This window comes from Paralichthys olivaceus, chromosome 13, assembly GCF_024713975.1.
Source record: "Paralichthys olivaceus isolate ysfri-2021 chromosome 13, ASM2471397v2, whole genome shotgun sequence".
Taxonomy (NCBI): domain Eukaryota; kingdom Metazoa; phylum Chordata; class Actinopteri; order Pleuronectiformes; family Paralichthyidae; genus Paralichthys; species Paralichthys olivaceus.
This window is the reverse complement of record NC_091105.1, coordinates 19,002,042-19,026,211: the sequence shown is the minus strand read 5'-3', so window position 1 is coordinate 19,026,211 and position 24,170 is coordinate 19,002,042. Positions and strand designations below refer to the sequence as shown.

At 39.8% G+C, this 24,170-nt stretch overlaps 1 protein-coding gene across 2 annotated transcripts in view; it reads left to right on the top strand.

Moving 5' to 3' along the window:
* ascc3 (activating signal cointegrator 1 complex subunit 3) overlaps nt 1–24,170 on the top strand; it is a 125,971-nt gene that overhangs the window by 86,723 nt on the left and 15,078 nt on the right. For both annotated transcript variants that reach the window (XM_020091324.2, XM_020091325.2), the window contains exons 17-36: nt 196–315; nt 995–1,159; nt 1,760–1,846; nt 2,044–2,220; nt 3,635–3,860; nt 5,003–5,157; nt 6,495–6,593; nt 6,880–7,048; nt 7,484–7,704; nt 7,930–8,015; nt 8,294–8,460; nt 9,071–9,216; nt 11,631–11,751; nt 12,683–12,825; nt 16,046–16,183; nt 16,494–16,614; nt 16,743–16,875; nt 17,491–17,616; nt 22,454–22,565; nt 22,649–22,783. In XM_020091324.2, the coding sequence (XP_019946883.1) occupies nt 196–315; nt 995–1,159; nt 1,760–1,846; nt 2,044–2,220; nt 3,635–3,860; nt 5,003–5,157; nt 6,495–6,593; nt 6,880–7,048; nt 7,484–7,704; nt 7,930–8,015; nt 8,294–8,460; nt 9,071–9,216; nt 11,631–11,751; nt 12,683–12,825; nt 16,046–16,183; nt 16,494–16,614; nt 16,743–16,875; nt 17,491–17,616; nt 22,454–22,565; nt 22,649–22,783 (2,847 nt within the window). The remainder of the gene's footprint in view (nt 1–195; nt 316–994; nt 1,160–1,759; nt 1,847–2,043; nt 2,221–3,634; nt 3,861–5,002; nt 5,158–6,494; nt 6,594–6,879; nt 7,049–7,483; nt 7,705–7,929; nt 8,016–8,293; nt 8,461–9,070; nt 9,217–11,630; nt 11,752–12,682; nt 12,826–16,045; nt 16,184–16,493; nt 16,615–16,742; nt 16,876–17,490; nt 17,617–22,453; nt 22,566–22,648; nt 22,784–24,170) is intronic.

The window sequence follows — 24,170 nt, the reverse complement described above, 5'->3', positions numbered from 1 at the left end:
ATTGTCTATTACACGATGTGTTCTTTAAAAATATTAGGATGCATATGAACCTTGGTGGAAGCTTCACAGTGCTGCTAAGAAATCTGGTGTTTTGTTACCATACTGCAGTTTCCTCAAATGTCCGTTAGATGGCAGCAGAGACCAGTTATTAAAATGACTTACAAGTGTTTCTATTTCTTTTCTTTTCTGCTTTAGATTGCGTTGGGAACAGTCACCAACGTGGAGGAGGCAGTGAAGTGGCTGAGTTATACGTACTTCTATGTTCGCATGAGGGCCAACCCACTGGCATACGGCATCAACCACAAGGCTTATCAGGTTGGTGGTTGAAAGTGACACTTCTGTTATTCTGAGGTTTATCAGTGGGACAACAAGGTTCTCTGCACTGTAACTGATTAGTCTGCTTTTTTCAAATATTTTCTCTATTGTACTATAACACGTTTTCCTACACAGAATGATTTTCATATAAATAATAGATTTTTAATAGATTGATTCAAATCTAAATCAAATTGTATTTGCTTCATGGGTTTATCAATCTGTACAAGATGTGATTTTAACACTTCTCACTATTATTATTACTAAAAACAGCATTACATCTATAAATATCACTCTAATTTTTTCACTGGGATAGTCAGTCTGACAGAGCTTAAATATGATGGTTACACAACTGTTCCTCATCTCTCTTCCCCTCTCTCTCCTCTTTTCCACCCACCTCTCCTCTCTTCCCCATTTTTCTCCGCTCACCTCAACTTGCTGATGACCTCATACACTGAGTCTGGTTCTAGAGGTCTCTTCCAGATAATAAGGGAGTTTTTTTCTCTCTCCACACTTTCTGAAGTGCTGCTTGTTGTGGAAACTGTTGGGTTTCTCTGTAATTTTGAGTCTCCACCAATAAGCCAATATTATGAGGACATTATCAGATATACTAACTCTCAAGGAATGTATGGAATCTTTATATGTGTTGGCAGATTGAAATCAAACATTTATTTTGTTTCAGATGGATCCGTCCTTGGAGCTGTACAGGAAGGAGCTGGTGGTGGAGTCTGGCAGAAAGCTGGACAAGGCCAGGATGATCCGCTTCGAGGAGCGAACCGGCTACTTCGCCTCCACTGACCTAGGCAGGACCGCCAGTCACTTCTACATCAGATACAACACCATAGAGGTAGAGTCACTTCTACATCAGATACAACACCATAGAGGTAGACTCACTTCTACATCAGATATACCATGGTAATAAACTCTAAACACAACCCCATAAAAGTCAAAACAAGCTACATAGTTAATTAGAGAAACACATGAGTTGCTCACCATTAAACATGCAACTCAAGCTGTAATTTAAAACATGTGTAGATCAGAAATTAAATGTTTAATTTAATTTAAAAATTATAAATATCTCCTGCATTACATTGGTGTTCAGCTAAGTTTATTTTTTTATCAACTCAATCAATCAAAAATAATCCTTATCTGTCTGACGTAGAATTAGCTTCTTGAGAGAATGTTCTTTTTCCGCAGTGTGATTAAATGCTGCCCAACTAGACCCAAACACTGAACTGATAGATAAATATGTTCAAATATTAAAATACAACAATAAGGAAGAATTTTACAGATTGAAAGTTTACATGTTTGTACTTGTTTAGTTCACATTTCTGGGTTTCCTGTACCTTTAAATCAAAGAACATTGTTAAACAAAAGTTTGGTTCAACACAATGATTCACTGTTGTTTAAAAAATATCTTCTTCTTGTTTCCTTTCCATCCCTGAAGACGTTCAACGAGCATTTCAACTCTCAGGGAACAGACGCTAATATCCTCAGTATCGTGTCCAAGGCAGAGGAGTTTGAACAGCTTAAGGTGAGGGGTCATCATAAACTCTTCACAGGTACAACTATGACAGTCAGAGCTTCAGTCAAGCCCTGAGATCTCAATACATGTAGTCTAAATTATGTTTAAAATATGAAGTAGTTATAATTAGTAACCTGTAGTCACCCAGTAAACAGCTGATGACAACTCTATGACAATATAAAAACATAAATGCATTGTATTGGTAGGTTCGTGATGAGGAGATCGAGGAGCTGGAGCAGTTGCTGTATAACAATTGTGAGCTGGAGGCTGCAGGCGGCGTGGAGAACGGCTACGGCAAGGTCAACATTCTACTGCAGACGTACATCGGCCGGGGGGAGGTGGACAGCTTCTCGCTCATCTCAGACCTGTCGTATGTGGCACAGGTGAGGAAGAATGAAACACACACACACACTGACCCAATAAAGCAGTCAGTTAAACCACCAAATTATCATGAGCGCCACTATATCAATAGGAAATGAAGTTTTAAAGTTACCAGCAGATGTTGTCTTCTCTTTGTAGACAAGCTCTCAGCAGTAGATCCATGTCACAGGTTGCAGATCAAAAACATTGACAAACTAAATAAATAGTTTTAGTTTGAACTGAGATACATTAAGATACTTTGGGATATGGTTGTTAAATACAATTTCCATTATTAATCACAATGATTTGAATCATTCACTCTCTCACCTTTGATAATTGATTAAATTCCCATCAATATGTATTTTATCTGTATTGACAATTAATTCAACTGATTCACAAGTAATGCATTGTTATACTGTTAAAATGACAAAATTTCTGAATCTGGATATTAACATTATATATAGGACTGCATATTTCACAGTCACACTTTTAATGGATTCTTCTCTGACACCTACCACATCCCTCCACCAAGTTCTGTGCTAATCTGTCCTATAGTTTTGTGTAGTCCTGCTAACAGACAGACAAACTGAGACAAATGCATAACCTTGTGGGCGGATGTAGTAAGGAAGAGAAGGGTGTGACCAAGAATAACAGGATTCTGTTTATGGTGAGTCTCTTATGCCTGGAGTTCAGACTCTCCCTCCTGAGTCCTGCCACATCTCTCTGTCTCAGCTCGCTTTCATCACAGCCAGATTTGAATAATCTCCAATAAGAATGCATTCAGCCCTCACCAGGTGATCAGATCACATTAACACCTGACCACATTCATCACAGCCCGGCCACATTTGAGCAGTCTATCAGTGAGTACCACTGCGCGACCTCTCCACCAGAGCTGACATGAGTAATCCATCAGTGGACAGCTGTGGCCGACCTGGACGTCTGGTCTGAGCCCAGCCAGAGCTTCTCATAATCACATGTGATCAATCTGCACTGTGGAGCATGTTGTACCATTCAGCAGCTGCAAGTGACCTCTGCTTCAAGTTTTCCCTTGTTTCATTCCATCTTTGTTCCACAGGTTAAGTTAAGTTAAAACTACAGATGTCTTGGGAAAGCAGAGATAACATGTCTATGATGTCAATGTCAATTTAAGTTTTATTTATTACACATTTAAAACAACTTGGTTGACCAAAGTGCTTCACAAGTACAAGGTACAACAAGAGGACCGTAACACGCAATACATCAGAGTAAAAATAGAATAAGATAGAGTAGAATAATTAAACATTTAAACAAAGTGAAATAAAAAGTTACACAATAAAATAAAATCATCTGGGATAAAAAGTCACTCAACTCGAGGAGAAAGTCAATAAATCAAATTGTAATTTGTGTAGTTCTGACATAGATTCTGATGCAGCTTTTTTTCCCTCCTGCTTCCCACAGAATGCTGCTCGGATTGTCAGGGCGTTGTTTGAGATTGCTCTGAGGAAGCGGTGGCCGACCATGACCTATCGACTTCTCACCCTGTGTAAAGTGATCGACAAGCGGTTGTGGGGCTTTGCCCACCCTCTTCGCCAGTTCCACAACCTGAGTCACAATGTGCTGAACCGCTTGGAGGAGAAGAAGCTCACTGTGGACAAACTGAAGGAGATGAGGAAGGATGAGATTGGTAAACACATCTAAATCCTAAATTCACTGGTGCTTGTCTTTGCAGATCCATGTATAAATACCCAAATCTGAGGTCAAAATACTGTAAATTTTCAAGTATTGTCTGAGACTTTTATTTACCTCAACGTAATACTTATGCCTTTATTTTGAAATACCACATATTTGCCACCTGTGTTTATAGAAAATGTTTTTTGTAAGAATCTTCCCTGTTTCAAAGAATGCTCCCCTTCTCTCATGGTAATGTACATTTTCAAAGCATAAGCACACAGCTGGACACATGTCTTACCCCATGACTGTAAAAAAAGATGGACATCGCCTTTCCACTTCTTCCCTTCTTAAGTTACGGGCCCTGTCCATTTTGAATGGTTGTGTCTGGTGAAGTTGTTTGGAGCCAGATTCTGCACAGTAGTCATCATGGGGTGGAGCCACTGTACCAAAGAATGAGCCAATCTCAAGTCAGAAAGAAAAAGAAAAAAATAACACAGTGTGATAATGTGCTCCATGTCCCATCTGGCAACATGGAGGGGGGCGGGGTCCATGACCTATATTATAGACAGCCACCAGTGGGCGATCGCAAGAGTTGTTGTATCTTCCATCTCTGTGTACAGTCTATGGTCTCACCATGATGAAGCTCTGAGGTTCTCTCTTACAGACTCACTACATTTGGTTCTACTTAGGGATTTTTTTTTTTATTCTGTGCTAAGCTATTGTCAATTAACCCAACACTTCTCCAGCAGGTGTTTCACATTAAAAGCCTTCCAGTGGCTCAGGTTTGATTATCCCTCTCTGTTCTGGGAGGCTTTCAATGTGAAACAGCTGCAGAGAGGCTTGATCTTCATCGTCAGTAGTAAGAAAATACATTTTGAAAGATTGGAAAATATTAGTGCATGAAAAGTTTTTAAAATTAAAAATAGAAACTCATAACAGTTTTAAGAGTTATCATAACTCATAGTGGTGAGTGATGTGAGATGTTTTTTTTTTTTAACTGATGGCATTAGTGCCGTGGAAATCTACATTATGCTGTATTTAGCCGGTAGTTACAATATGATTAGAGAATTGTAATTTGTACAGGTATGCACTGCGTTAAATAAACTCATATTTATGACATAGAGTACATGTTAATGCCAGGCATGTTTTTTGCAGGTCACATGCTGCACCATGTCAACATCGGCTTATCGGTCAAACAGTGCGTCCATCAGATCCCCTCGATCACCATGGAGGCTAGTATCCAGCCAATCACACGCACCGTCCTGCGCATCCGTCTCGTCGTCACACCGGACTTCCGCTGGAATGACCAGGTATATGATATGTACAGTCTCACACAATCATACTGTTTCGATGAATTTCACTTACTATTTAAAGAACGTTATATTTAATTGTGGCCACATTTTTGAGAACTTAGACAAATTGCTTAAGTCTGACTTGTCCACTGAACATGGACTCATAAAAACTGGTGGTAAAGGACAGCATGGTTTTCTTGTCCTTGAAGAGTCCCTGTATCACTTCTCTTCTCTCCATCTCTCACAGAGAAACATTTCTTCAGTTAGTAGTTCTTATGAGTTAAACTTGAAATATTCTCTATAGAAAAGCTATAGGTAATACTTATAATAATATATATTATAATGAATGGCATCATTACATCATAACTGGGGACAACAGTTGAACCACTGAAAGGACTCATTGGAATCCAATTTAAATCCAGTGATTGATTAATAATGTGATAACTTTGCTGAATGTCTCACTATGGGACTGTACACAGTGCTGACCTGTTTCAGTTTATCATCCTACATACACAACAAAATGTTTTAAATATCACAACTACTATAGCCATGGTCCCATTTTCACCTTGACGGAAAGACAAGCTGCTCCTCCCACCTTGTTATTTTTATAGCCACTGAATCTCCATCTGTCCATGAGAGCCAGAATGTTCCACCTCAGCGGGCAGACAGACCAGAAGGGATCATGGGAAACTTAGACGGGGTTCCTCCTGGAATCTGAGCGGAACAGGAAGCTCATTGTTGCTGGCTGTTTATGAAGATGAATGTTTATGTCCAATTAGCGATGCATGCTCCAATCATGAGAGAGTGGTAATGGAACACTGGCTGGCTTAGCCGTGATCCGGCTGCAGAGCCAGGACACATGTACCGACACATGAGCCGCCTTCCTGATGGCACCCAGGAAACACGCGGCACTCACTCACATGATTCATGTTACCACAGCCCTGGCGGTATCAAACCTGCGGTGGGGTTTATAGGCTGATATTTGGTTGAATCATTGTATCGTTTTTATCGAAATGTATCTTTTTTGTCTCCAGGATGGGAATAAGTTGGAAGAGACATGTAGAATGTTGGGCCAAATGCACACACACACACAAAGGAAACACGGTGACATAACGTTCTTCTTCCTCTGTCTCTTCCCCTTTTTCATTCAGTTGTACTGAGCAAAAGACCATATTGACAGTAATATATTGTATATACTGTCCACACACAATGAAAGTCTGAGACCACTTTCCCATTCATGTCTGGTCTCTCACATAACATATACAGTACATCATATGTTTGTTTGTTGGTTTATTGACACCACTGTAATGTGAAGAATTGAAATGGATTGAAATGTCCTTTCCCTCTATGTTCAGGTCCATGGGTCAGTGGGGGAGCCATGGTGGTTGTGGGTAGAGGATCCCGTCAATGATCACATCTACCACTCCGAGTACTTCCTCCTGCAGAAGAAACAGGTTAGTTTAATTTGTATCACCCGTGGCTCAGGAGGTGGAGAAGGTTGCCCGGTAACCAAAGGGTGGGAGGTTCAACTTCAAGTGTCCTCGGGCAAAACAATCATCTCCAAATGGCGAATGATGTGCCATAGAAAAGTGCTGTGAAGAGCTGTAAAGTGCTTTGAATTGTCCATAAGACTAGAAAAGCCTCATATGGATGTCAACATGAAGACAATATACTGCAAACAACACAGTGCTACATGTGCTCTTGCTTCTTTTGAGTGTGTGTATGATTTGCCTCATCCAGGTGGTAACAGGAGAGCCGCAGCACATCGTGTTCACCATCCCAATCTTTGAGCCATTGCCCTCTCAGTACTACATCAAGGCAGTGTCTGACCGCTGGCTCGGGGCCGAGGCCGTTTGCATCATCAACTTCCAGAACCTCATCTTACCTGAGAGGCACCCCCCGCACACTGGTACACACACACTCCCCATCACAAACACACTCCCCATCACAAACACACATTCATGTTTTGACAATAGGAATTTGACTAAAATATTAAAAGTAAGTCTGTTTTTCCGTTATATCAAAATAGTTGCTGGACTTAAATATAGCATTTGCATCTACCTACTATAGCTGTTGATCCAAAATTTACTCAAATTCCCTGCATCAAAAATTGCTCTGTACAGTTGCTACATAAGCTTAAAATTTAAATATGCCAGATAAAAGTCAGCTTTGGTCCATTGCTTGAACTTTTCTTCCTGAGTACAGGAGATGTCACCTGTAGTTACTCTTCTTGACTTTCATTCTCCACTGTACTAAATAGATTTTCTTTTTGGATGCAGCCTCTTTTTTGTACCACAAACTTGAAATGTATCCTCATCCACTTTTCCTCCCCTCCTCCTGTCAGAGCTACTGGACCTGCAGCCATTGCCTGTGACGGCTCTGGGTAACCATCAGTTCGAGAGCCTGTTCAAGTTCACTCACTTCAACCCCATCCAGACCCAGATCTTCCACACGCTGTACCACACCGACACTAATGTCCTCCTGGGGGCGCCAACAGGCTCTGGAAAAACCATTGCTGCAGAGTTGGCTATGTTCCGGGTGTTCAACCAGTATCCCACCTCTAAGGTTAGACGGGCTGCTTCTGTCTATGTTACTGTTAAATAAATAAGGATTTTTGTTAAGGGAATCATTTTTGCCAGTTTTAGTATCAAGTAATGTTCATTTTTGAAACTGAGAAGTACCATAAACAACACTGGAATCTGTTAAATCCTTCAGATTTTATCAGAAGCTGTAGTTAAGTTAGAATTGCCCTGTGTAACAGTGTGTCTGTATTTGCTTTCATTTGTTTAGGTGGTGTACATCGCCCCTCTGAAAGCCCTGGTTAGAGAAAGGATTGAGGACTGGAAGATCAGAATTGAGGAAAAACTTGGAAAGAAGTAAGTGAAAACAAAGCGAGAGTGGGTCATCAGCTGTTTGTTTGGCATGAACAGCTGCCATGGAGAGGGTTTACAAAGTAATGAAAAACTCTTGTGTGTATACATGTCTTATATTATACTGTTAGTGAAGGTAATATCAAAAATATTGGGTGAAGATAATTTTTTTTATATCTGGATGTGTTTTTGCAAAATTGGAAATGAACAGACTAAAGTTTTCCACGTCCTAATCTGTGTGTATGTGCCTGTTTTTGTGCATTTTCGTGTGTGTGTCTGTGTAGAGTGGTGGAACTGACGGGTGACGTGACTCCAGACATGAGATCTATCGCGCAGGCCGACCTCATCGTCACCACACCGGAGAAATGGGACGGAGTGAGCAGAAGCTGGCAGAACCGAAGCTACGTTCAGAAAGTGGCCATTCTCATCATCGACGAAATCCACCTGCTGGGTAAGAGTCCACAACAAAGTGGCATTAGTCTGTGTGAACGAGATAAATTCTTCAATCAAAACAGGTCCTATGAATTAATTTCTTTTCCTTAATGCTCATCGTTTAAATGTTACAGCTAAACACATAGTTTGATCCAATAATATTTAGTGTGCAGGAGGTTTTGAGATTTTTCTTTCCACAAAGAGCTTCTTAGTAACAGATGGTTGCTGTGCACTTTAATGCACATGTGTACAAGCACAGAAATGAACAAGATGCATTTTCATAAATTACTTTCTTCCTCAGTGCAAATTCATATTATATCAAATATAATGTGTGTTACTATGTATCATAAACCCTGAACATAGATTGTAAATACAGATGTATAACATGTGTCCATACCATATCACTGTCCGGGCATTAAGACAAAAATATCAAACATTTTTGTCTGGTCAGTGTCTCATCTGCCAACATGGAGGAGACAGGATTAATGACCTATAATGCCAGCCACCAGGGGGCAATCCAGACGTTTTGGCTTCATTTTTGGGGAGCTGTCATGTTGTCCCTGTTTACCTGTACCAATGTGACCATAATTGGTTACGCAGACATTCTCACTCTGCTCTTGTGTCTCCAGGTGAGGACAGAGGTCCAGTGTTGGAGGTCATTGTGTCAAGGACCAACTTCATCTCCTCTCACACGTCTAAGAGTGTGCGAGTGGTCGGTCTGTCCACAGCTCTGGCCAACGCTCGAGACCTCGCTGACTGGCTGGGAATTGGACAGGTCAGAATCCATCCTGGAATAACATGCACTGCATCTCTCATCTTTTACCATAAATATTAGAAGATTGCTTCAAAGTGCTTCAGATCATTTCGTGTTACCCTCTGCCCCCTCGTTCTTTGGCCAGATTCAGGGTCATCTTCACAAGCTCCTTTGTTTCAGGACAAGCCCAATAGTTTTGTGTACCAAGAACAATGCTGCAGTGAAGCCAGCCAGGAACCACAGCCTTTGTCTCATTCCATTTCTTTTTGGTTCATTTGTTTCCTGCTTCCTCATATCTGATTTAATATATATAATAATAGCAATTAGGATAAGCAGATACTTTTGGTCTGGAGTTAATGTTGTTGTTTTTCTCTATAATGGTCTGTGTCTGGACATCATGCTGAAGTTCTAATCATCAGGAATGCTTGCAGCGATGCAGATGGATGAGCCTGGCTGTCGGCTCGAAGCAGAGGGGGCGTCAAAATTATACAAAGAAACTTACTGAAGTGATTTTACCGATACCATTTTTTTAAGTACAAAACTAATAGTTCACACACTTCACTTAAGGCCTGTGTATGCTAATCAAAAGCATCAAAGCAGAGTTCTGAATTTTTTTTTTACATCATATGTTAGTAATAGTTTTCTGCTTTAAGGATCTCTTTCTTTGCTTTAACCAGTGTTTTAGGATTAAAAGGTTCTATATTCACTGACTCACACAGATGTTAACAATGACTTAAAGGTCTCTTATTCTTTTATTCACACTTCTGATAAAGAGCAGCACCTTTAGCAATAAAGTTGAAAGCACCAGCTGACAAGATTCCTCAGAGGATGAATCCTGATCTTGAACTCGAACATATTTAATTGACCTGAATTGGATTTTATACACAGTCCTTAACTGTAGATGAACATTCTCCATTTTGATCACTCCTCGACCCTCCTGTAGTGCAATCCTCAATTTACACTTTATCATATTTAAAAGATGAATTGGCCTATCCTCTAGTGCCCCCCTCTGGACAAACTGTACAGTATGTCATGCATGCCATCGAATATTGTCATGTTAAATCTAATAAACATTTTTGCCTCTAGGGGTTGCTAGCACATGATTAATTCAGTTAAAGAGGACGTAAAGGGCCCATTTTTACACCCAGCACAAAGCAGCACCAAGCGTAATGCAACTGCCTGAGCTAGTCTCAGTCCGATGCAGTTTTCTTTTATTTGATTGGGTGCCATTTTCTTTAAATAGCAAATACAAATTCAATGGATGAGCAGATATGTTTACTCAGCAGAGAAGCATTCGTTCTTGCTACCCGGCAAATCCGCCATAGTAACAGGGATCTGCGGACAACTGTTGATATTTAAAAACAAATGCACCCCTCCCTTCACTGCTTCTTCATAAGCTACACCCCCCACATTCGCAAACGTGCATTACCTCTGATCTAAAAGTTGGAATTAGCCATCACAAACATTAGCTCTACAGCTGCATCACTGGTGTCTGTGACTAGGTGCTGCCCGCTCTGTGTTGCATGGTCTGGCGACAATTCCCAATGGTCTCTCTCTCTCTCTCTCACACACACACACAAACACGCACACACACACAGGACGTACAGCTAGTGGACCAAGGGTAGATTTTGCAGAGTAGTGTAATTTACCCCACACTTAAAGGGAAAGTTCACTGAAAATTTAAATTCACCAGTTATCTACCACTATTCCGATGGAGGGTTGGGTGAAGTGTTTGAGTCATTTCAGGGGTAATGATGGAATTTTCATTTTTCAATCTCACAGTCACTTTTATTTCAGCTGTTATTTTAACAAAAGTAAATTTGGACCATGAGCTCAGAAGATAAAAACATAGAGCCTTCAGAATAAGATATTATCATTACAACATATTAGTAATGACTCTTTCTTTTTACTTATTGGGCCTTTACTACTGATCAGTATATCGTGGAATTCATGAGGTCTGTTGGGATGAATAGTATATTCTTGTATCAGACAAATTTCAGACTATTTTAAAGTGCCTTTAGTTCTGCTGCCAGAAATGTGGAGACACAGAGCTGACAAACCCGATTGGCCGTCGGCCATCAGTATATCTGATTGGCTGGCTGTTGTTGGCACTGAGCTGCTAAATTGGTGGATCCCAATCAATTACCCCAGGCTCTTAAGATGACTGAAGAGATGCTGCAGCCCTCAACGCAGCACACTCGCCCTGTAACGCACTGCGTTTGACTGTTGCCACACTGCACCACAGAATAAACACAGCGGACACATCAGAGGTTAAAGCGAGCACAGTGGAGTCCAGCAGTGACCTGCTGCTCTGTGACAGACAGAGTTCACGTTACAGCCAGATGTTGCTTCATGTTGCAGCTGCTCGCATTAAATCTCCTCTCTCTCTTTTTCCCCTCTGTCTGCCCCCCCTCCCCCTCTCCTGTGTGTAACAGGTGGGTTTGTTTAACTTCCGTCCGTCTGTTCGCCCCGTGCCGCTAGAAGTTCACATCCACGGTTTCCCAGGACAGCACTACTGCCCCCGCATGGCCAGCATGAACAAGCCCACCTTCCAAGGTACAGCTGCACATGTACACATGGTTTACACATTGAAACATGTGGGCACTTGATTTATTGAGGGTTCTTCATGCTGCTGGTTGTACGTAAGATCACTGCTACAATTTTACTGCTCTTCATAAAAAGCATGTTTGTTTTGCTACAAAATGAACTCAAGGTGAAATTCTTTGAACATTTTGACCTTTATTATATATTTATTTTATTAAAATGTCAATAATAGTACCACATTCTGTGTGTTTCAGATAAAATGATCCATTTACTACACTATGTTCAGATTGACTGAATTTGAGTCCATACGATCTCAGCTTTTCTTTATTATCAAAATGTATCATGATTGTTTTTGCTATTATGTATGAAAATGGACAGAAATACTATATATTGAAATAGTATCAATCAGTATTCATTTATGTAGCTTCAAATAAAAAAATAGATCTCGTCAACACAAGATATTTCTGTATAGCACAATTACATCCTAATGAAATATACACAAGCATATCATATTTCTGTTGTTAAAGAAAGAGGTGGCAGGAGCGCTACTTGTGTCTTTCGAACCACTGCTGCCACATTGGCAGCATTGATTGATTGGATAATTAAAGAATAATGAAAAATACAAGTCCTCATGAACAGAGAGCAGACTGTCACCATGATCTTCCATGCACATTAACATTGGCTGCTGTAAATATCTGTGACAATTCATAGTTATTTAGTATCCATCTGACATCCTTTTATCATGGCTAATTCAAGAATTGAAACATGGAACCAAACATTACTCTAGAACAAGTACCGGAGCTGGGCCCTTTGCTGTGTGTCTTCCACATTGTGACAGAGAAATGCCCCAAAAATATCTTTAAAAAAGAAAAATAAATAAATCATTTGTCAAAATGAATCAATGCAGCTACAGTAAGTAAAACTTACATGCATATCTTCACAGCAATACGCAGCCACTCCCCTGCCAAACCAGTGCTGATCTTTGTCTCATCGAGACGGCAAACTCGACTGACCGCCCTGGACCTTATCGCCTACCTGGCCACCGAGGACAACCCCAAACAGTGGCTGCACCAGGACGAGAGAGAGGTAGGCTCATGTTGTACCTATACACAGGAAGCGTAACGAGATCAGCCGCAGCTTCAGTTTTTCGTGGGCCAGAACTGTGTCTGAATTCAACTTGAATGACAGGATGCATTCAAGCGCAGTGCTACAGAGTGTAGGTCACTCCTTTTTTTTTTTTTTTTGGACAGCACACGGTCCCGGTTGAGCACCAGACTACAGCGCTGCATTAACGTGGCCTGTGTAGACAGCTGGATTTATTAAAAGAGAAGTGGATCTCTCAGCCAGACGTGTGTGAGACAGATAACTGAGGAATGCAGCCGAAATGCCTCTTGTGTTGGTTCACAATAAAACAGCACAACCTGCTCTCCGCTGCTATAGGATCTTCACACAGTCGAAGTGGAGAGAACTGCTGCACTTGGTGAAAATAGAAACAGACATGATGGTAGCCAGTTGCTCCTGCAGGTTCACTTATGAAATGTATCAATGTTAGCATCATTATTCATTTTTTAACATCTTACATCAAAAGAGATAAAGGTCAAGCAAGATTTGTAGTCTAGACACATGGTCATAAAAGTAACTGAGCATCGTTTCAACTATTTAGTCATATATTCTACATTTGGTTATTTATTCTTGCCAATATTGAGATAGTTTGGCAGCAGTGTGAACACTTAAATTATAAACAACAACACAAACTGAATAGAATGTAGGGGCGACTTGATGTCAGTCGTTTCATTTACCTTATACACAACATCTGCCTCCAATTGTTAAGACTCAAAAGGTGCCCAGTGGTGTAAGGTTTGTGAGTTGAGCAGGTTTTAACTGTGTAAGTTGTAATGTGCTTTGATGTGTGGCAAAGGAAGCAGCTAATGTTCATTTTCATTAACCATTAGAAAGCAAAATAGGATGCACTCATACTGACGGACTTAGAGCCTTGGTCCAAATGAGCTCATTCTTGCCATTTTACATGTTATTATTATATTATAGTTTAAATAAGACTCACTGCAAGATAGATACTGTATGTTCTGTCCATAGTTATGTCTCAGAGAAGCTAAAATTAAATGGGAAAGTGTTTTGTTGCGCCCCACAGGATAGTTGCAGTATAAGACAGTAACTGAAAAAAAAAAGACATTTACCAGATTTCCTTATAATTCAGTGTTTGTCAAACTCCCCAGAGGATGATCCCATGACATTTAATTTATCCCCCCCATGAATCTCAGCTTCACCACTGATACTTAAGAAATATCAAAATCGAATGGCCTGGTTAAAATAAAATGTACTTGCACATTCATGCTTTCCACATCCACAATACGAACACATTTTTATAGATACAGGTAAAGCATTACATAGCTTTAAAGTCTGTGCTATAAGGTCATAACACTTATGTCTTGCTGCGTGGCACAAAGGGCCATTGTTTTATGGCTGCATAGAGGTGGAGAGCTGATCTTCTATAGCGGAAATGACTCTTCAGCAGAAATAGCAAAAAGCTTTTGGAAAATTCACTTCCTGACAATTTAAATCTTCTCTGTTAAGTATAAATATACCAGGAGACATTATATTCATTAAGACATATTCCAGTTTTAAAATAATACACTGAATTTGCTTTTCTTGCAAATAGTCAATGCAAATATGTACCATCTTATAACATAGGCCTGGTTTCTCTATGTATGTGCACAGCCCTCTGCCTCTGTGTGTGTTCTGCTGATATATGCTGCTGCTGCCTGCTGCTGCCTGCTGCTTCTCCTGCGCTGGCCTGTGTAGCAGCTCAGCTCCCTGCTGTTTGACTGACAGGCTTCTGGTGATAGCTGCTTAACTCTCATCGGGGGTCACCCACTGGCCCAAATCCCCTCTCTGACCTGACAGCTCTTTCTTCCCCTTGAAAGATACATAGCAGTTTGAGTTTCTTGAAAGCTTATAAATAACTGTAAAGGGGTATTTTAAAATACAGATTTTACTGATTATTTTGTGTCCTGTGTGTATGACATTTATTACTTTTGCACAGGTACACGGTCCATTTTAATCATACATGTTTTGTAAATCAAATAATGAGGATCTCTTTACTCCTGCAGCTCTACTGACTCTCTATTTACTCTGGCAAATCTCAGGCTGCGCTGTTTTTTCTTACAACCAGGAACATGTTTATGTTGGCTTGAAAACATTAGATCTGTTGAGTACAAGACAAGATGGCCCAGTCCTACCAGAACCAGAGGAGAACCATGCATATCAGCTTCATGTCTGCAACTGAGTAACCGTCACTATGGATGTTGTTCATAGTTATGTTTTATGGGTAGTCTGTCCTTCCGTCCATCCATCACATTCTTGTGAACATGATATATCAAGAACACCTTGAGAGAATGTCTTCAAATTCAGTACAAATGTTCAGTTGGACTCAAAGAAGAGCTGATTAGAATCTGGAGGTCAAACATCAAGGCCACTGTGACCTCACAAAGCACATCTTTGCTTGTTAAAACATTATTTTAAGAAAGCGACAAGAGAATCCTTTCAAATGTGGTACTTCTGTTTTTTACTTATCATTAGATTCAGTGGTCAAAGGTCACTGTAACGTCATGAATATAGAATAAAAGTTATTTCAAGTTGTTTATGACTCATAATATAAAACATGTATCTGCATATGTCAGGTCAACGTGGAACCTTTAGCAGAACAGAAATCAGAAATGGTTGTTTAATGATGAGGTTGTTTCAGCTCTGAAGAACAAAGATAAAGATACATTTTGACATCTAGATCAATATCAATACCTCGCTCATGTCTGGAGTGTATTCATCACTTTTAGGCTGCTAAGCAACCAACAAAGACTTCAGGAACTGAACCAGCCAAGAAATAATCCAGCACATACAGTAACTTTGGTTTCACAGTTTATTGTGTATAGCAAACATAAGATATAAGGTGTTAATTAGTGGTCTTAGGTGCTGGTAGGTGGGTTTGTTACCTTTGTAGGGTGGAGCTCGACCCTCAACAATACACACGACAAGTGAGAAGCTGATAAGATGATTTTCCTCTAAGTAACATCACATTTATTAATCGCCTTTGCCTCCAGCTTTTTCATCTTTCTGCGAATGAAACCAGGGACCAGTCTTGATGTATTTATAGTTTTCTGTGTTTTAGTGTCGTGGTTTGGTAGGTCAGCGCCCAGGTCGTGTCATTGTATACAAGGCCTCCCAGTTAGTTTGTAATTAGATTTGTGTCTGTCATTGATCTGACATTGTCTGTGCTCTGGTTTGTCTGTAGATAGAGGACATTATCGCCACAGTTAGAGATTCCAACCTGAAGCTGACGCTGGCATTTGGGATCGGCATGCACCACGCAGGCCTGCATGAGAGAGACCGAAAGACTGTGGAGGAGCTGTTTGTCAACTGCAAGATCCAGGTATGTCTTCACCATGTACAACAGAGCTCTACTGAAAACTTGACGTGCCCTTTACACAGAGGACGTAAGTGTTGTGCAGTTTGATTCATTTTGCTGATCCTCCATCATGTAAACAATGAGACTGAGATTAAAACTCTCATTGATGTATTTTAAATAATGTATGTACATTCTCAGTTTACCGTATTCAACCTTCACTAATATGAGTTTTAATTAACATTACATTACATTTCATTTAGCTGACGCTTTTATCCAAAGCGACTTACAATAAGTTGTAACATACAGCGTAGTAAGTGTTCCTCTCTTATCCCAGATTTTGATTGCAACCAGTACTCTTGCTTGGGGGGTGAACTTTCCCGCTCACCTGGTGATCGTCAAGGGAACTGAATACTTTGATGGCAAATCCAGACGCTACGTGGACTACCCCATCACAGGTACGCAGTCCTGTCTCTTCAGTATTTTCACATTCAGTACAGTTTGTTTTTTTCTATTCTAACAAGATAGAAGTGGACATTGTAATTGTGTAATGACCTAAATTATGGATTCATTTCCGTGTTTGTAGATGTTCTGCAGATGATGGGCCGAGCAGGTCGGCCTCAGTTTGACGATCAGGGAAAAGCAGTCATTCTTGTCCATGACATCAAGAAGGATTTCTATAAGAAGTTCCTCTACGAGCCTTTCCCTGTGGAGTCCAGGTAACATTTTTTTGGTAACTTCTTCCATCATTGGGTGTTATGTCAAATCCCAGATGCCTTTTAGGCAGTATTGGAAAGCCCATTGCGAACATTGGGTCCAGGGTTTACAGACCTCTTGATTCAGTCTCAACTTTTACCTCACCTCGCAATATGGCTACCTCACTGAACTGCGTGGCTTACAGTGACTTTCTGTGGATTCTATCAGTTATATTTAAAATAACAGTCTGGTTCCATATTATAAGATAGGCAAAATGTTTTTTGTGTGGGAGTCCTGGGATGGAGTTAAATTTACAGCCTGACTTATTGTATCAGTTGACCTCTGCCTTTACAGCTATTGTAATACATACGTATATACTGTCGGTGGAAGTAAGATTCATCAAACACCAACAACCCTCTATGGTTGATGATGAATCCCACCTGTTCTACATCCATCTAGCTCACATTTGAAATGTGTGCTCAGTTTCTCACACAAGACTAACCTTAGTTTCTGTACTAGAAATGAGAATTTGTTTGCTGATATGATGACAGAAATTATTCAGTACTAGTTGAACAATCAGAATTGATTCTGGTATAAATCAGAGGTTTTCTGTCTGTGGTTGTGTGTTTGATCCCCAGCCTCCTCAGTGTGCTGTCAGACCATCTGAATGCTGAGATCGCTGCAGGAACCATCTCATCCAAACAGGATGCAATGGACTATATCACCTGGACATACTTCTTCAGACGGCTGGTGATGAATCCCAGGTTAGGAAAAGTCATCACACCTCAACAGCAGCCTTTCATGCAGATCAAAAGTTAAAGCAAACACATGCATGCATTCTTACCCTATGCTCACAATCTGGTCAGAGGACTGTTCTTGAGTCAAACATCTGCTGTGTAGACGGAGACCAGTCCAGAACATTCCAGCCTGTTGGTATTTGCACGGCTGTCAGCCCACATTTACCTATCAGGCCCTGCCTGAGGCCTGGCAGGAGGATTATACAGGTACAGCTATGTGAACCCACATATTGATCATGTGGACTCAAGCTGTGCCAATATACAAAGTCTTAACACTTCAGCAAGACAATGACAAGGTTAAGACTGTATTGGTGGAAATCCTGGTTTTAAACTGGCGCAGAGTCATTGATTTCATTTTCCAAAAATACAAGAGGCAACAAAGCTTTTATTGATCAGAAAATGATTCCAAATCAAATTATGTTAGCATGGTTAAAGCTTACATAAATCAAAAGTGATTGATGATATCATATGTCCGGATGATGTAATCATGATGTCACTATGAAGTCAGTCATTTAGTGTAGTAATTTATCAACTTTTGCAGCCGATAAGGTTAGAGACACAATATTCAGCTTCTTGAGATTAACTAATCATTTGTCATCATGTGGTATAAGTGAGGGGTATGCATCACCCCTCCTTTGCTTTTGTCCATTGAATCAGATGTGACTGTTCAATATGAATATTCAGCTATTGAACAATATGTTTTCCACCAAGCAACACTTTATTGAAATTGTAGCTCTCATAATATAGTAAACAATCCAAGTTGACCCTGTGAGCTCATGAACTATGAATTGATTTAATTTGCTTTTAACTCTAAATTCACCACTTTGTCCAAGTTGCATTATTCATCCATCTAATTCTATTCAGCCATAGTAACTGTATCAGGGACAGTAGGTTCTTTAATAAAAGTTGTGACCGATTTAAACACTAAGAAACAATATGACTGGGTGTGACGATATTAACAACCACAGATGTAAACAGGAGTGTTATTTTCATTACTTGCTCTAAGTTCAAAGGCTTTCTATAAAATTATAACAGTTGGTGTTCCAGTATGACGAGTGTATATTCAGCTTCATGATACATGGAATGTTATTAGATGCCTTCAATGACGCCTCCTTATGCACTGATCCCCTGACACTGTTATCTGCATGCAGCTGTGTTTTATATGTGAACAGCTAATCTATCACAGCGTTCATGCTTTGATTCAAACACAGCACACACACACACAGGTGCGCACAAACACGCCCACGGACTCCCATGGGTATCATAAACATCTGCAGGCCGACTCCCTGTGCCATCAGGAGCCTAATGGTGATGATGCTAATGGCTATAACTTAATCAGACAGGCCCTACCACCAGTAAAGACCTGTGAAATGTGTTCAGTAATAAACACATTCAGTGCTTAGAGCTGTGTGCTGTTAACATGTGGAGCGATGGGAATTCAAGAAATACTCCACATTAAACACACAATAAATATGGCCGTCACCTGTGTCGACTGCTGCCGTGATTCCTCCTCCTTGCTGCTAATGGCACAGTTAATAATGTCGTGTGATGATAATCGTGACGATATTTGTGTTAATGTAACATGAGAAGTTGGCAATTTTTCAGTGGGCCCTGGTTTGCATGCATTATGCAGATAACTGTAAAAAATGACTTCCATCTAGTATCCTTCCTCCATATGTTTTCTTATTCATTAGTATTCATTTCTTTTTTCTCTGTTTCTTTTTTAAGCTCTGCTCAGGGATGCTTTTTTTTTTTCAGCATTTATAGCTAGGTAAGGTAAGCAGATGATATACTGAATCCCAAAAAATGCTATCATTTGAAAATATAACAAAACACTGCTATGTGGAATATTATTTGTATGTGATATTGTCATATTGCTATTGTTGTTTAATTTGTGTTTATTCTTTTAGATTTTTGAGTCATTGAGGTATTATTTGAAGTGACCTCAGAAATCCAGTGCGAATAGATGATTAGAAACTGGATTGTCACCGGATGTGGTATGGGTCAGGAAAGAACCCATTAAATCTTGGTGTGGATCCGAATCAGGCGTGAATCAATGTTCAATCACTTTCTTTAACATTGTGAGACGTTTTTCAGCACTTTCCCCATTTTATCAGGGAATAATTAATGGATCTTGATTTTTATTTAATCAGGCATAAATAAGGAACTGATATCTATGTGTGTGTATAATTTGATGTATCATGAATGAATTCAAGGGATTGTTTTTGGTGGGTGGGTCTAATGAGTACCAATCTAATTAAAACATTTAATTTCTTCCCTGTTGTCAGAATATGACATTTACAGTCGTTTGAACTTGGCAAAATAATGTAGGAAAACTTAAGCGTGACCGATAATGGAACAATGTGGATTTTGTCAAGGCAGTGGAACAGTGGGCCAGATCTTTACTCTGAACTCTTACAAGGATGCTAAAGGGTTACAGTTCCAGTCTGCATGTGTTTAATGGATTTGGAAGAAGAATGTGTCCATAGTACGTGTCTATTATGATGATGTTCCTAAGGTGGTCTTGCGGCATGTTGCAGGAATACAGAGCTGCTGCTGCTGCTACAAGCCATTTGGTTATTGTATAGCTGTAGCGTGAGTTGGTGTGTAGCCCTCTGGGGTTGTACATTGTTACCAATTCAGTTGGTTCTATTTCTTTTATGGCTGAAGTGCAGCTGGTGTTTTCAGAGTGTCAAGTACAGTGGCCTCAGGACTACACCTCTGCTGTTTGTGGATGATGTAGTTCTGCTGGCTCCATCGGCCTGTGAGCCCCATGGCACACTGGGATAGTTTGCAGCTGAATAGGAAGCAGTTGGGATGAGTATGCACACACAATTTTTGAAAATGCACACTCCAGCTGGCAGCAAGTTGTTGCCCCAAGTAAAGGAGTTTAAGTATATTGAAGTCTTGTTCACTAATTAGAGTATATTGCAGTGCAAGATCAACAAGGAAATGGGTTCAGTATCCACAGTCACATCACATTGATGTCTTTTTACAGACACAGATTCAAGATCTGTATTATTTTTTTATTAATTATTTGCTATTCATCTTTTTTCATCTTTTTTTCTCAATCAAATTTCCAATCTTCTGAATCCAAAATCTCACATCAATGCAGTTCACAGCAGCTTCAAATGAGGACATAAGCTGACATGAGAGAACAATTATTTGGCACTCAAACTGCACAACCAGTGATGAACACTTCTCCAAATTTGCAAAGGCATATTTACATTACTAACATAAAAATGTTACACATTTCATTTAACCTTTGCAAACAAACCTTTAGGATCTTTAGCATCTGTTTCCTCCAGCTCTAATGAATCTGTGTCTGGTTTATATCGCTCTTGTATTTGACTTGCACACATCATGCACAAATATTGGCATTATAAGCTAATGAAGATTGTCTTTGATTACGTGTCTGCATGTTGAACCTCATATGGTAACTCTTATGTAGCAGAGCTGAGCATGGAACCCATTTTGGCCACAGGTTTTCTTATTTCAGGTAATAACAGTCTAACCTGGGAGTCATTTGCTGGCAGGGGCTGGCCATTTTTCTTTCAGCTGGTGTTTTCCCTATGTAGCACAACAGCATGTACAGGATTCTAACCCATGTGTACGTACAGCAATGCCATTTTACTCTACCATTGTTATCTGGGTTTTCCATCAGGCCCCAATGATGCTCCATCATCACTGTTGCACAATCAAAAAGAGAAACCCTCAGTAAAGGACACCACTATGAAGTCTGTTATACCCCACTTGGAACATATAGATCATATCCTTGTGTTTATAACAATATATAGTCTGGGGTTGTCTGCAGTGGACTGGACATATCTTATTTTATTAATTCTACCATTTCTGAGGTCCCTCAGCAGTTAAGGACAAACCCAGTTTGATTTATCCCTTGAGTACGAATACCTTAGACTTTCACATTCATCTCATTGTATAAATCATAATTATCAGTTTACAAGTTTTTGTGTAATTCTGCTTACTAGCAGAAAATCAAATGCTAATGAATAAATAACCTCCTGTGTGGGTGTAGTAATATTGTCCATGGTCATATTTTCAGTTTAACATGTACATACATACATGTCCTGTTTTCTACCTCAGCTAACGTAGTCAAATCAGACATAAACCCACAGTTATAGTGGAAAATGGTTTATTTGTTATCCTATCAAAACAAGTGCAGGGCTCCTCGCAGGGCTAGTTAGTGAATTAGCATTCCTGGTTAATATACTAGTCAGTCAGGAATACAGTCACATTAGTCCATTGGGTTCTAACCAGACTGTGAGATTACTCTGGAGATATATTTGCTCTGTTGTCTCATATGTCTAAAAACTATTTTACTTCCACTGAGCAGATTTATGGACGGTTCAGTTGATATTGCTACACCATCATGTTGAATGTATACATCTTTGGTCAAATCAATATGTTTTCATCTAGAAAAAAATAAGAAACATTAGTTGTTTCAGCTGGCAGTTTGATCATGCCTTAAGGACTCTATCTGGTTTCTAAGAGATTATGATGTTTCCATGCTTAACACTTAACCAGGTTTCTGTATGTATATGTATGTATATGTATATGTCAGTGATTTAAGGTGAAATCGAACCTACAGCACACACTGATCAACCAAAACGTTCTAACATGGTTATCAGGGTATGTTCCTCTCTTGAGATCCCCAGTCTAAAGGTTATGGTGGACAAAGCAACCCTGGTGTGAAGAACAACACACTTTCTCACCTTAACTGAACAAATCCACAGAATTTCTCCTGTATTTTCACGTTATAACTCAGTGTGTTGTGTTTTTTTAGTTATTACAGCCTTGAAGACATAGGCCACGAGTCTGTTAACAAATACCTGTCCAGCTTGGTGGAGAAGAGCCTGCGGGACCTGGAGTGCTCTTACTGCATGGAGATACAAGAGGTGAAGTCTTTTTTAATGAAGTTTGTAGTTGTACAAGATCAAGTTTCTTTTTTCTCTAACCTCTGTATCTGTTTATGCCTTAGGATGATCGGACCATTGTGCCACTGACTTATGGTCGCATTTCTTCCTATTATTACCTGAGGCATCAGACCATCCGCATGTTTAAAGAACGGCTGAAGGCTGAGATGCCCATCCACGAGCTGCTCTCCGTTCTGACGGTGAGGTTCAATAAACAGCTACTGTTACTGCTTACCACATCCATCTTATCAACAACATGCCTTTTCTATCTACCTGTGCTATTACACTGAAACCTGTGATGAATGCAGAATACCAGAAAATGTGCATTTATGAAGTGTGGTTTGTAGTTAAGGTGTGAGACACTTGTTTTAAATGCAGGACTGTGCATTGAGAGGGATCAGTATGTCTCAATTTGATATATCCTACATTTAGATATCAATGATATTTTCTAATTACCCTTTCATTTTAATGAACCCATGAACTTTTACCATATTTTATTGTATCTGCTGGTCTGAGAAGAATATTAAAATTGCTTTATAAAGTGCATTGATACCAATTAAGTCAAACTGTAATGATGCTGTTGGGGATCCAGGTTTTGAATCCACTTGTGTATACACCAGTTACTTTGAAAAATGTTAATGTACAGACTGGGCCTGAAGTCAACAATCTCAGGAGACAGTGGACAGACACAGAAGTGAGTCAACTGCTGTGTCTGTGCCAAACCTCAGGACTAATTAATGAAGCTGGTCAAGCTCCTGCTTCATAGTCTGTTTAGAGCTCCTGGTACATGCAATTCAGAAATCTACATTCAGACCTTGTGGGCTACAATCAAACCTCTCATGTTAGCTGAGTGATAACAATCAGATTGAGGACCTCACCTTGATTTGTCTGCCTTTATTTATAATGAATACATCCAGTTAGGACATGAATAAGTGCATTCAATCGTTAAGGGTAAACTTTCCGCTAAAAGTAGAAAGTTGAATTCTTTTAACGCAACTCCTTTGTATGCACAGTCAGGGTCGCACAGTGTCTCCACTTTTGCTCATAATATCAGAAATCATTAAACTTTGGCCACAGAGGTCCATGTGTGCTAAGTGGGGGTCAGGCAATTAGACAGATTTGTTTCTCACAAACAATTTTCCAATTTAATATCTGCAAACAACATTAACTGCAATTGCACCTGAAAAATAACACCACGTTTATTTTTAGTGCAATATTTTAAACATTGATTTTGTTAAATATCAACAAAAAAAAAGTGTTAATTATTTTGAACCAGTAGTCACTTTGGCAAAGTTTACTTTATTTATTTTCGTCCTTTATTTTCCTCTTTTTTTGTAGCCCAGTCATATCAGTGTAGCGTTGCATCTCTTCAACAGCTTGAGATCTGTATGTAAAAGGCTGGAAATATATGTAACAGCAGCTCTTTAGCATCTTAAAAATTCACTGAGGATCTGTGATCAGTGACAGAAAACATGCCTTTGAACTCTTTTTGGAATTTGAAAATACAGGACACATCAGTGAATGTTCATGTAGAAACACAGCTCTCATATGCACACATGCTTTACCCCCCTGCTTTTGAATTAGCAC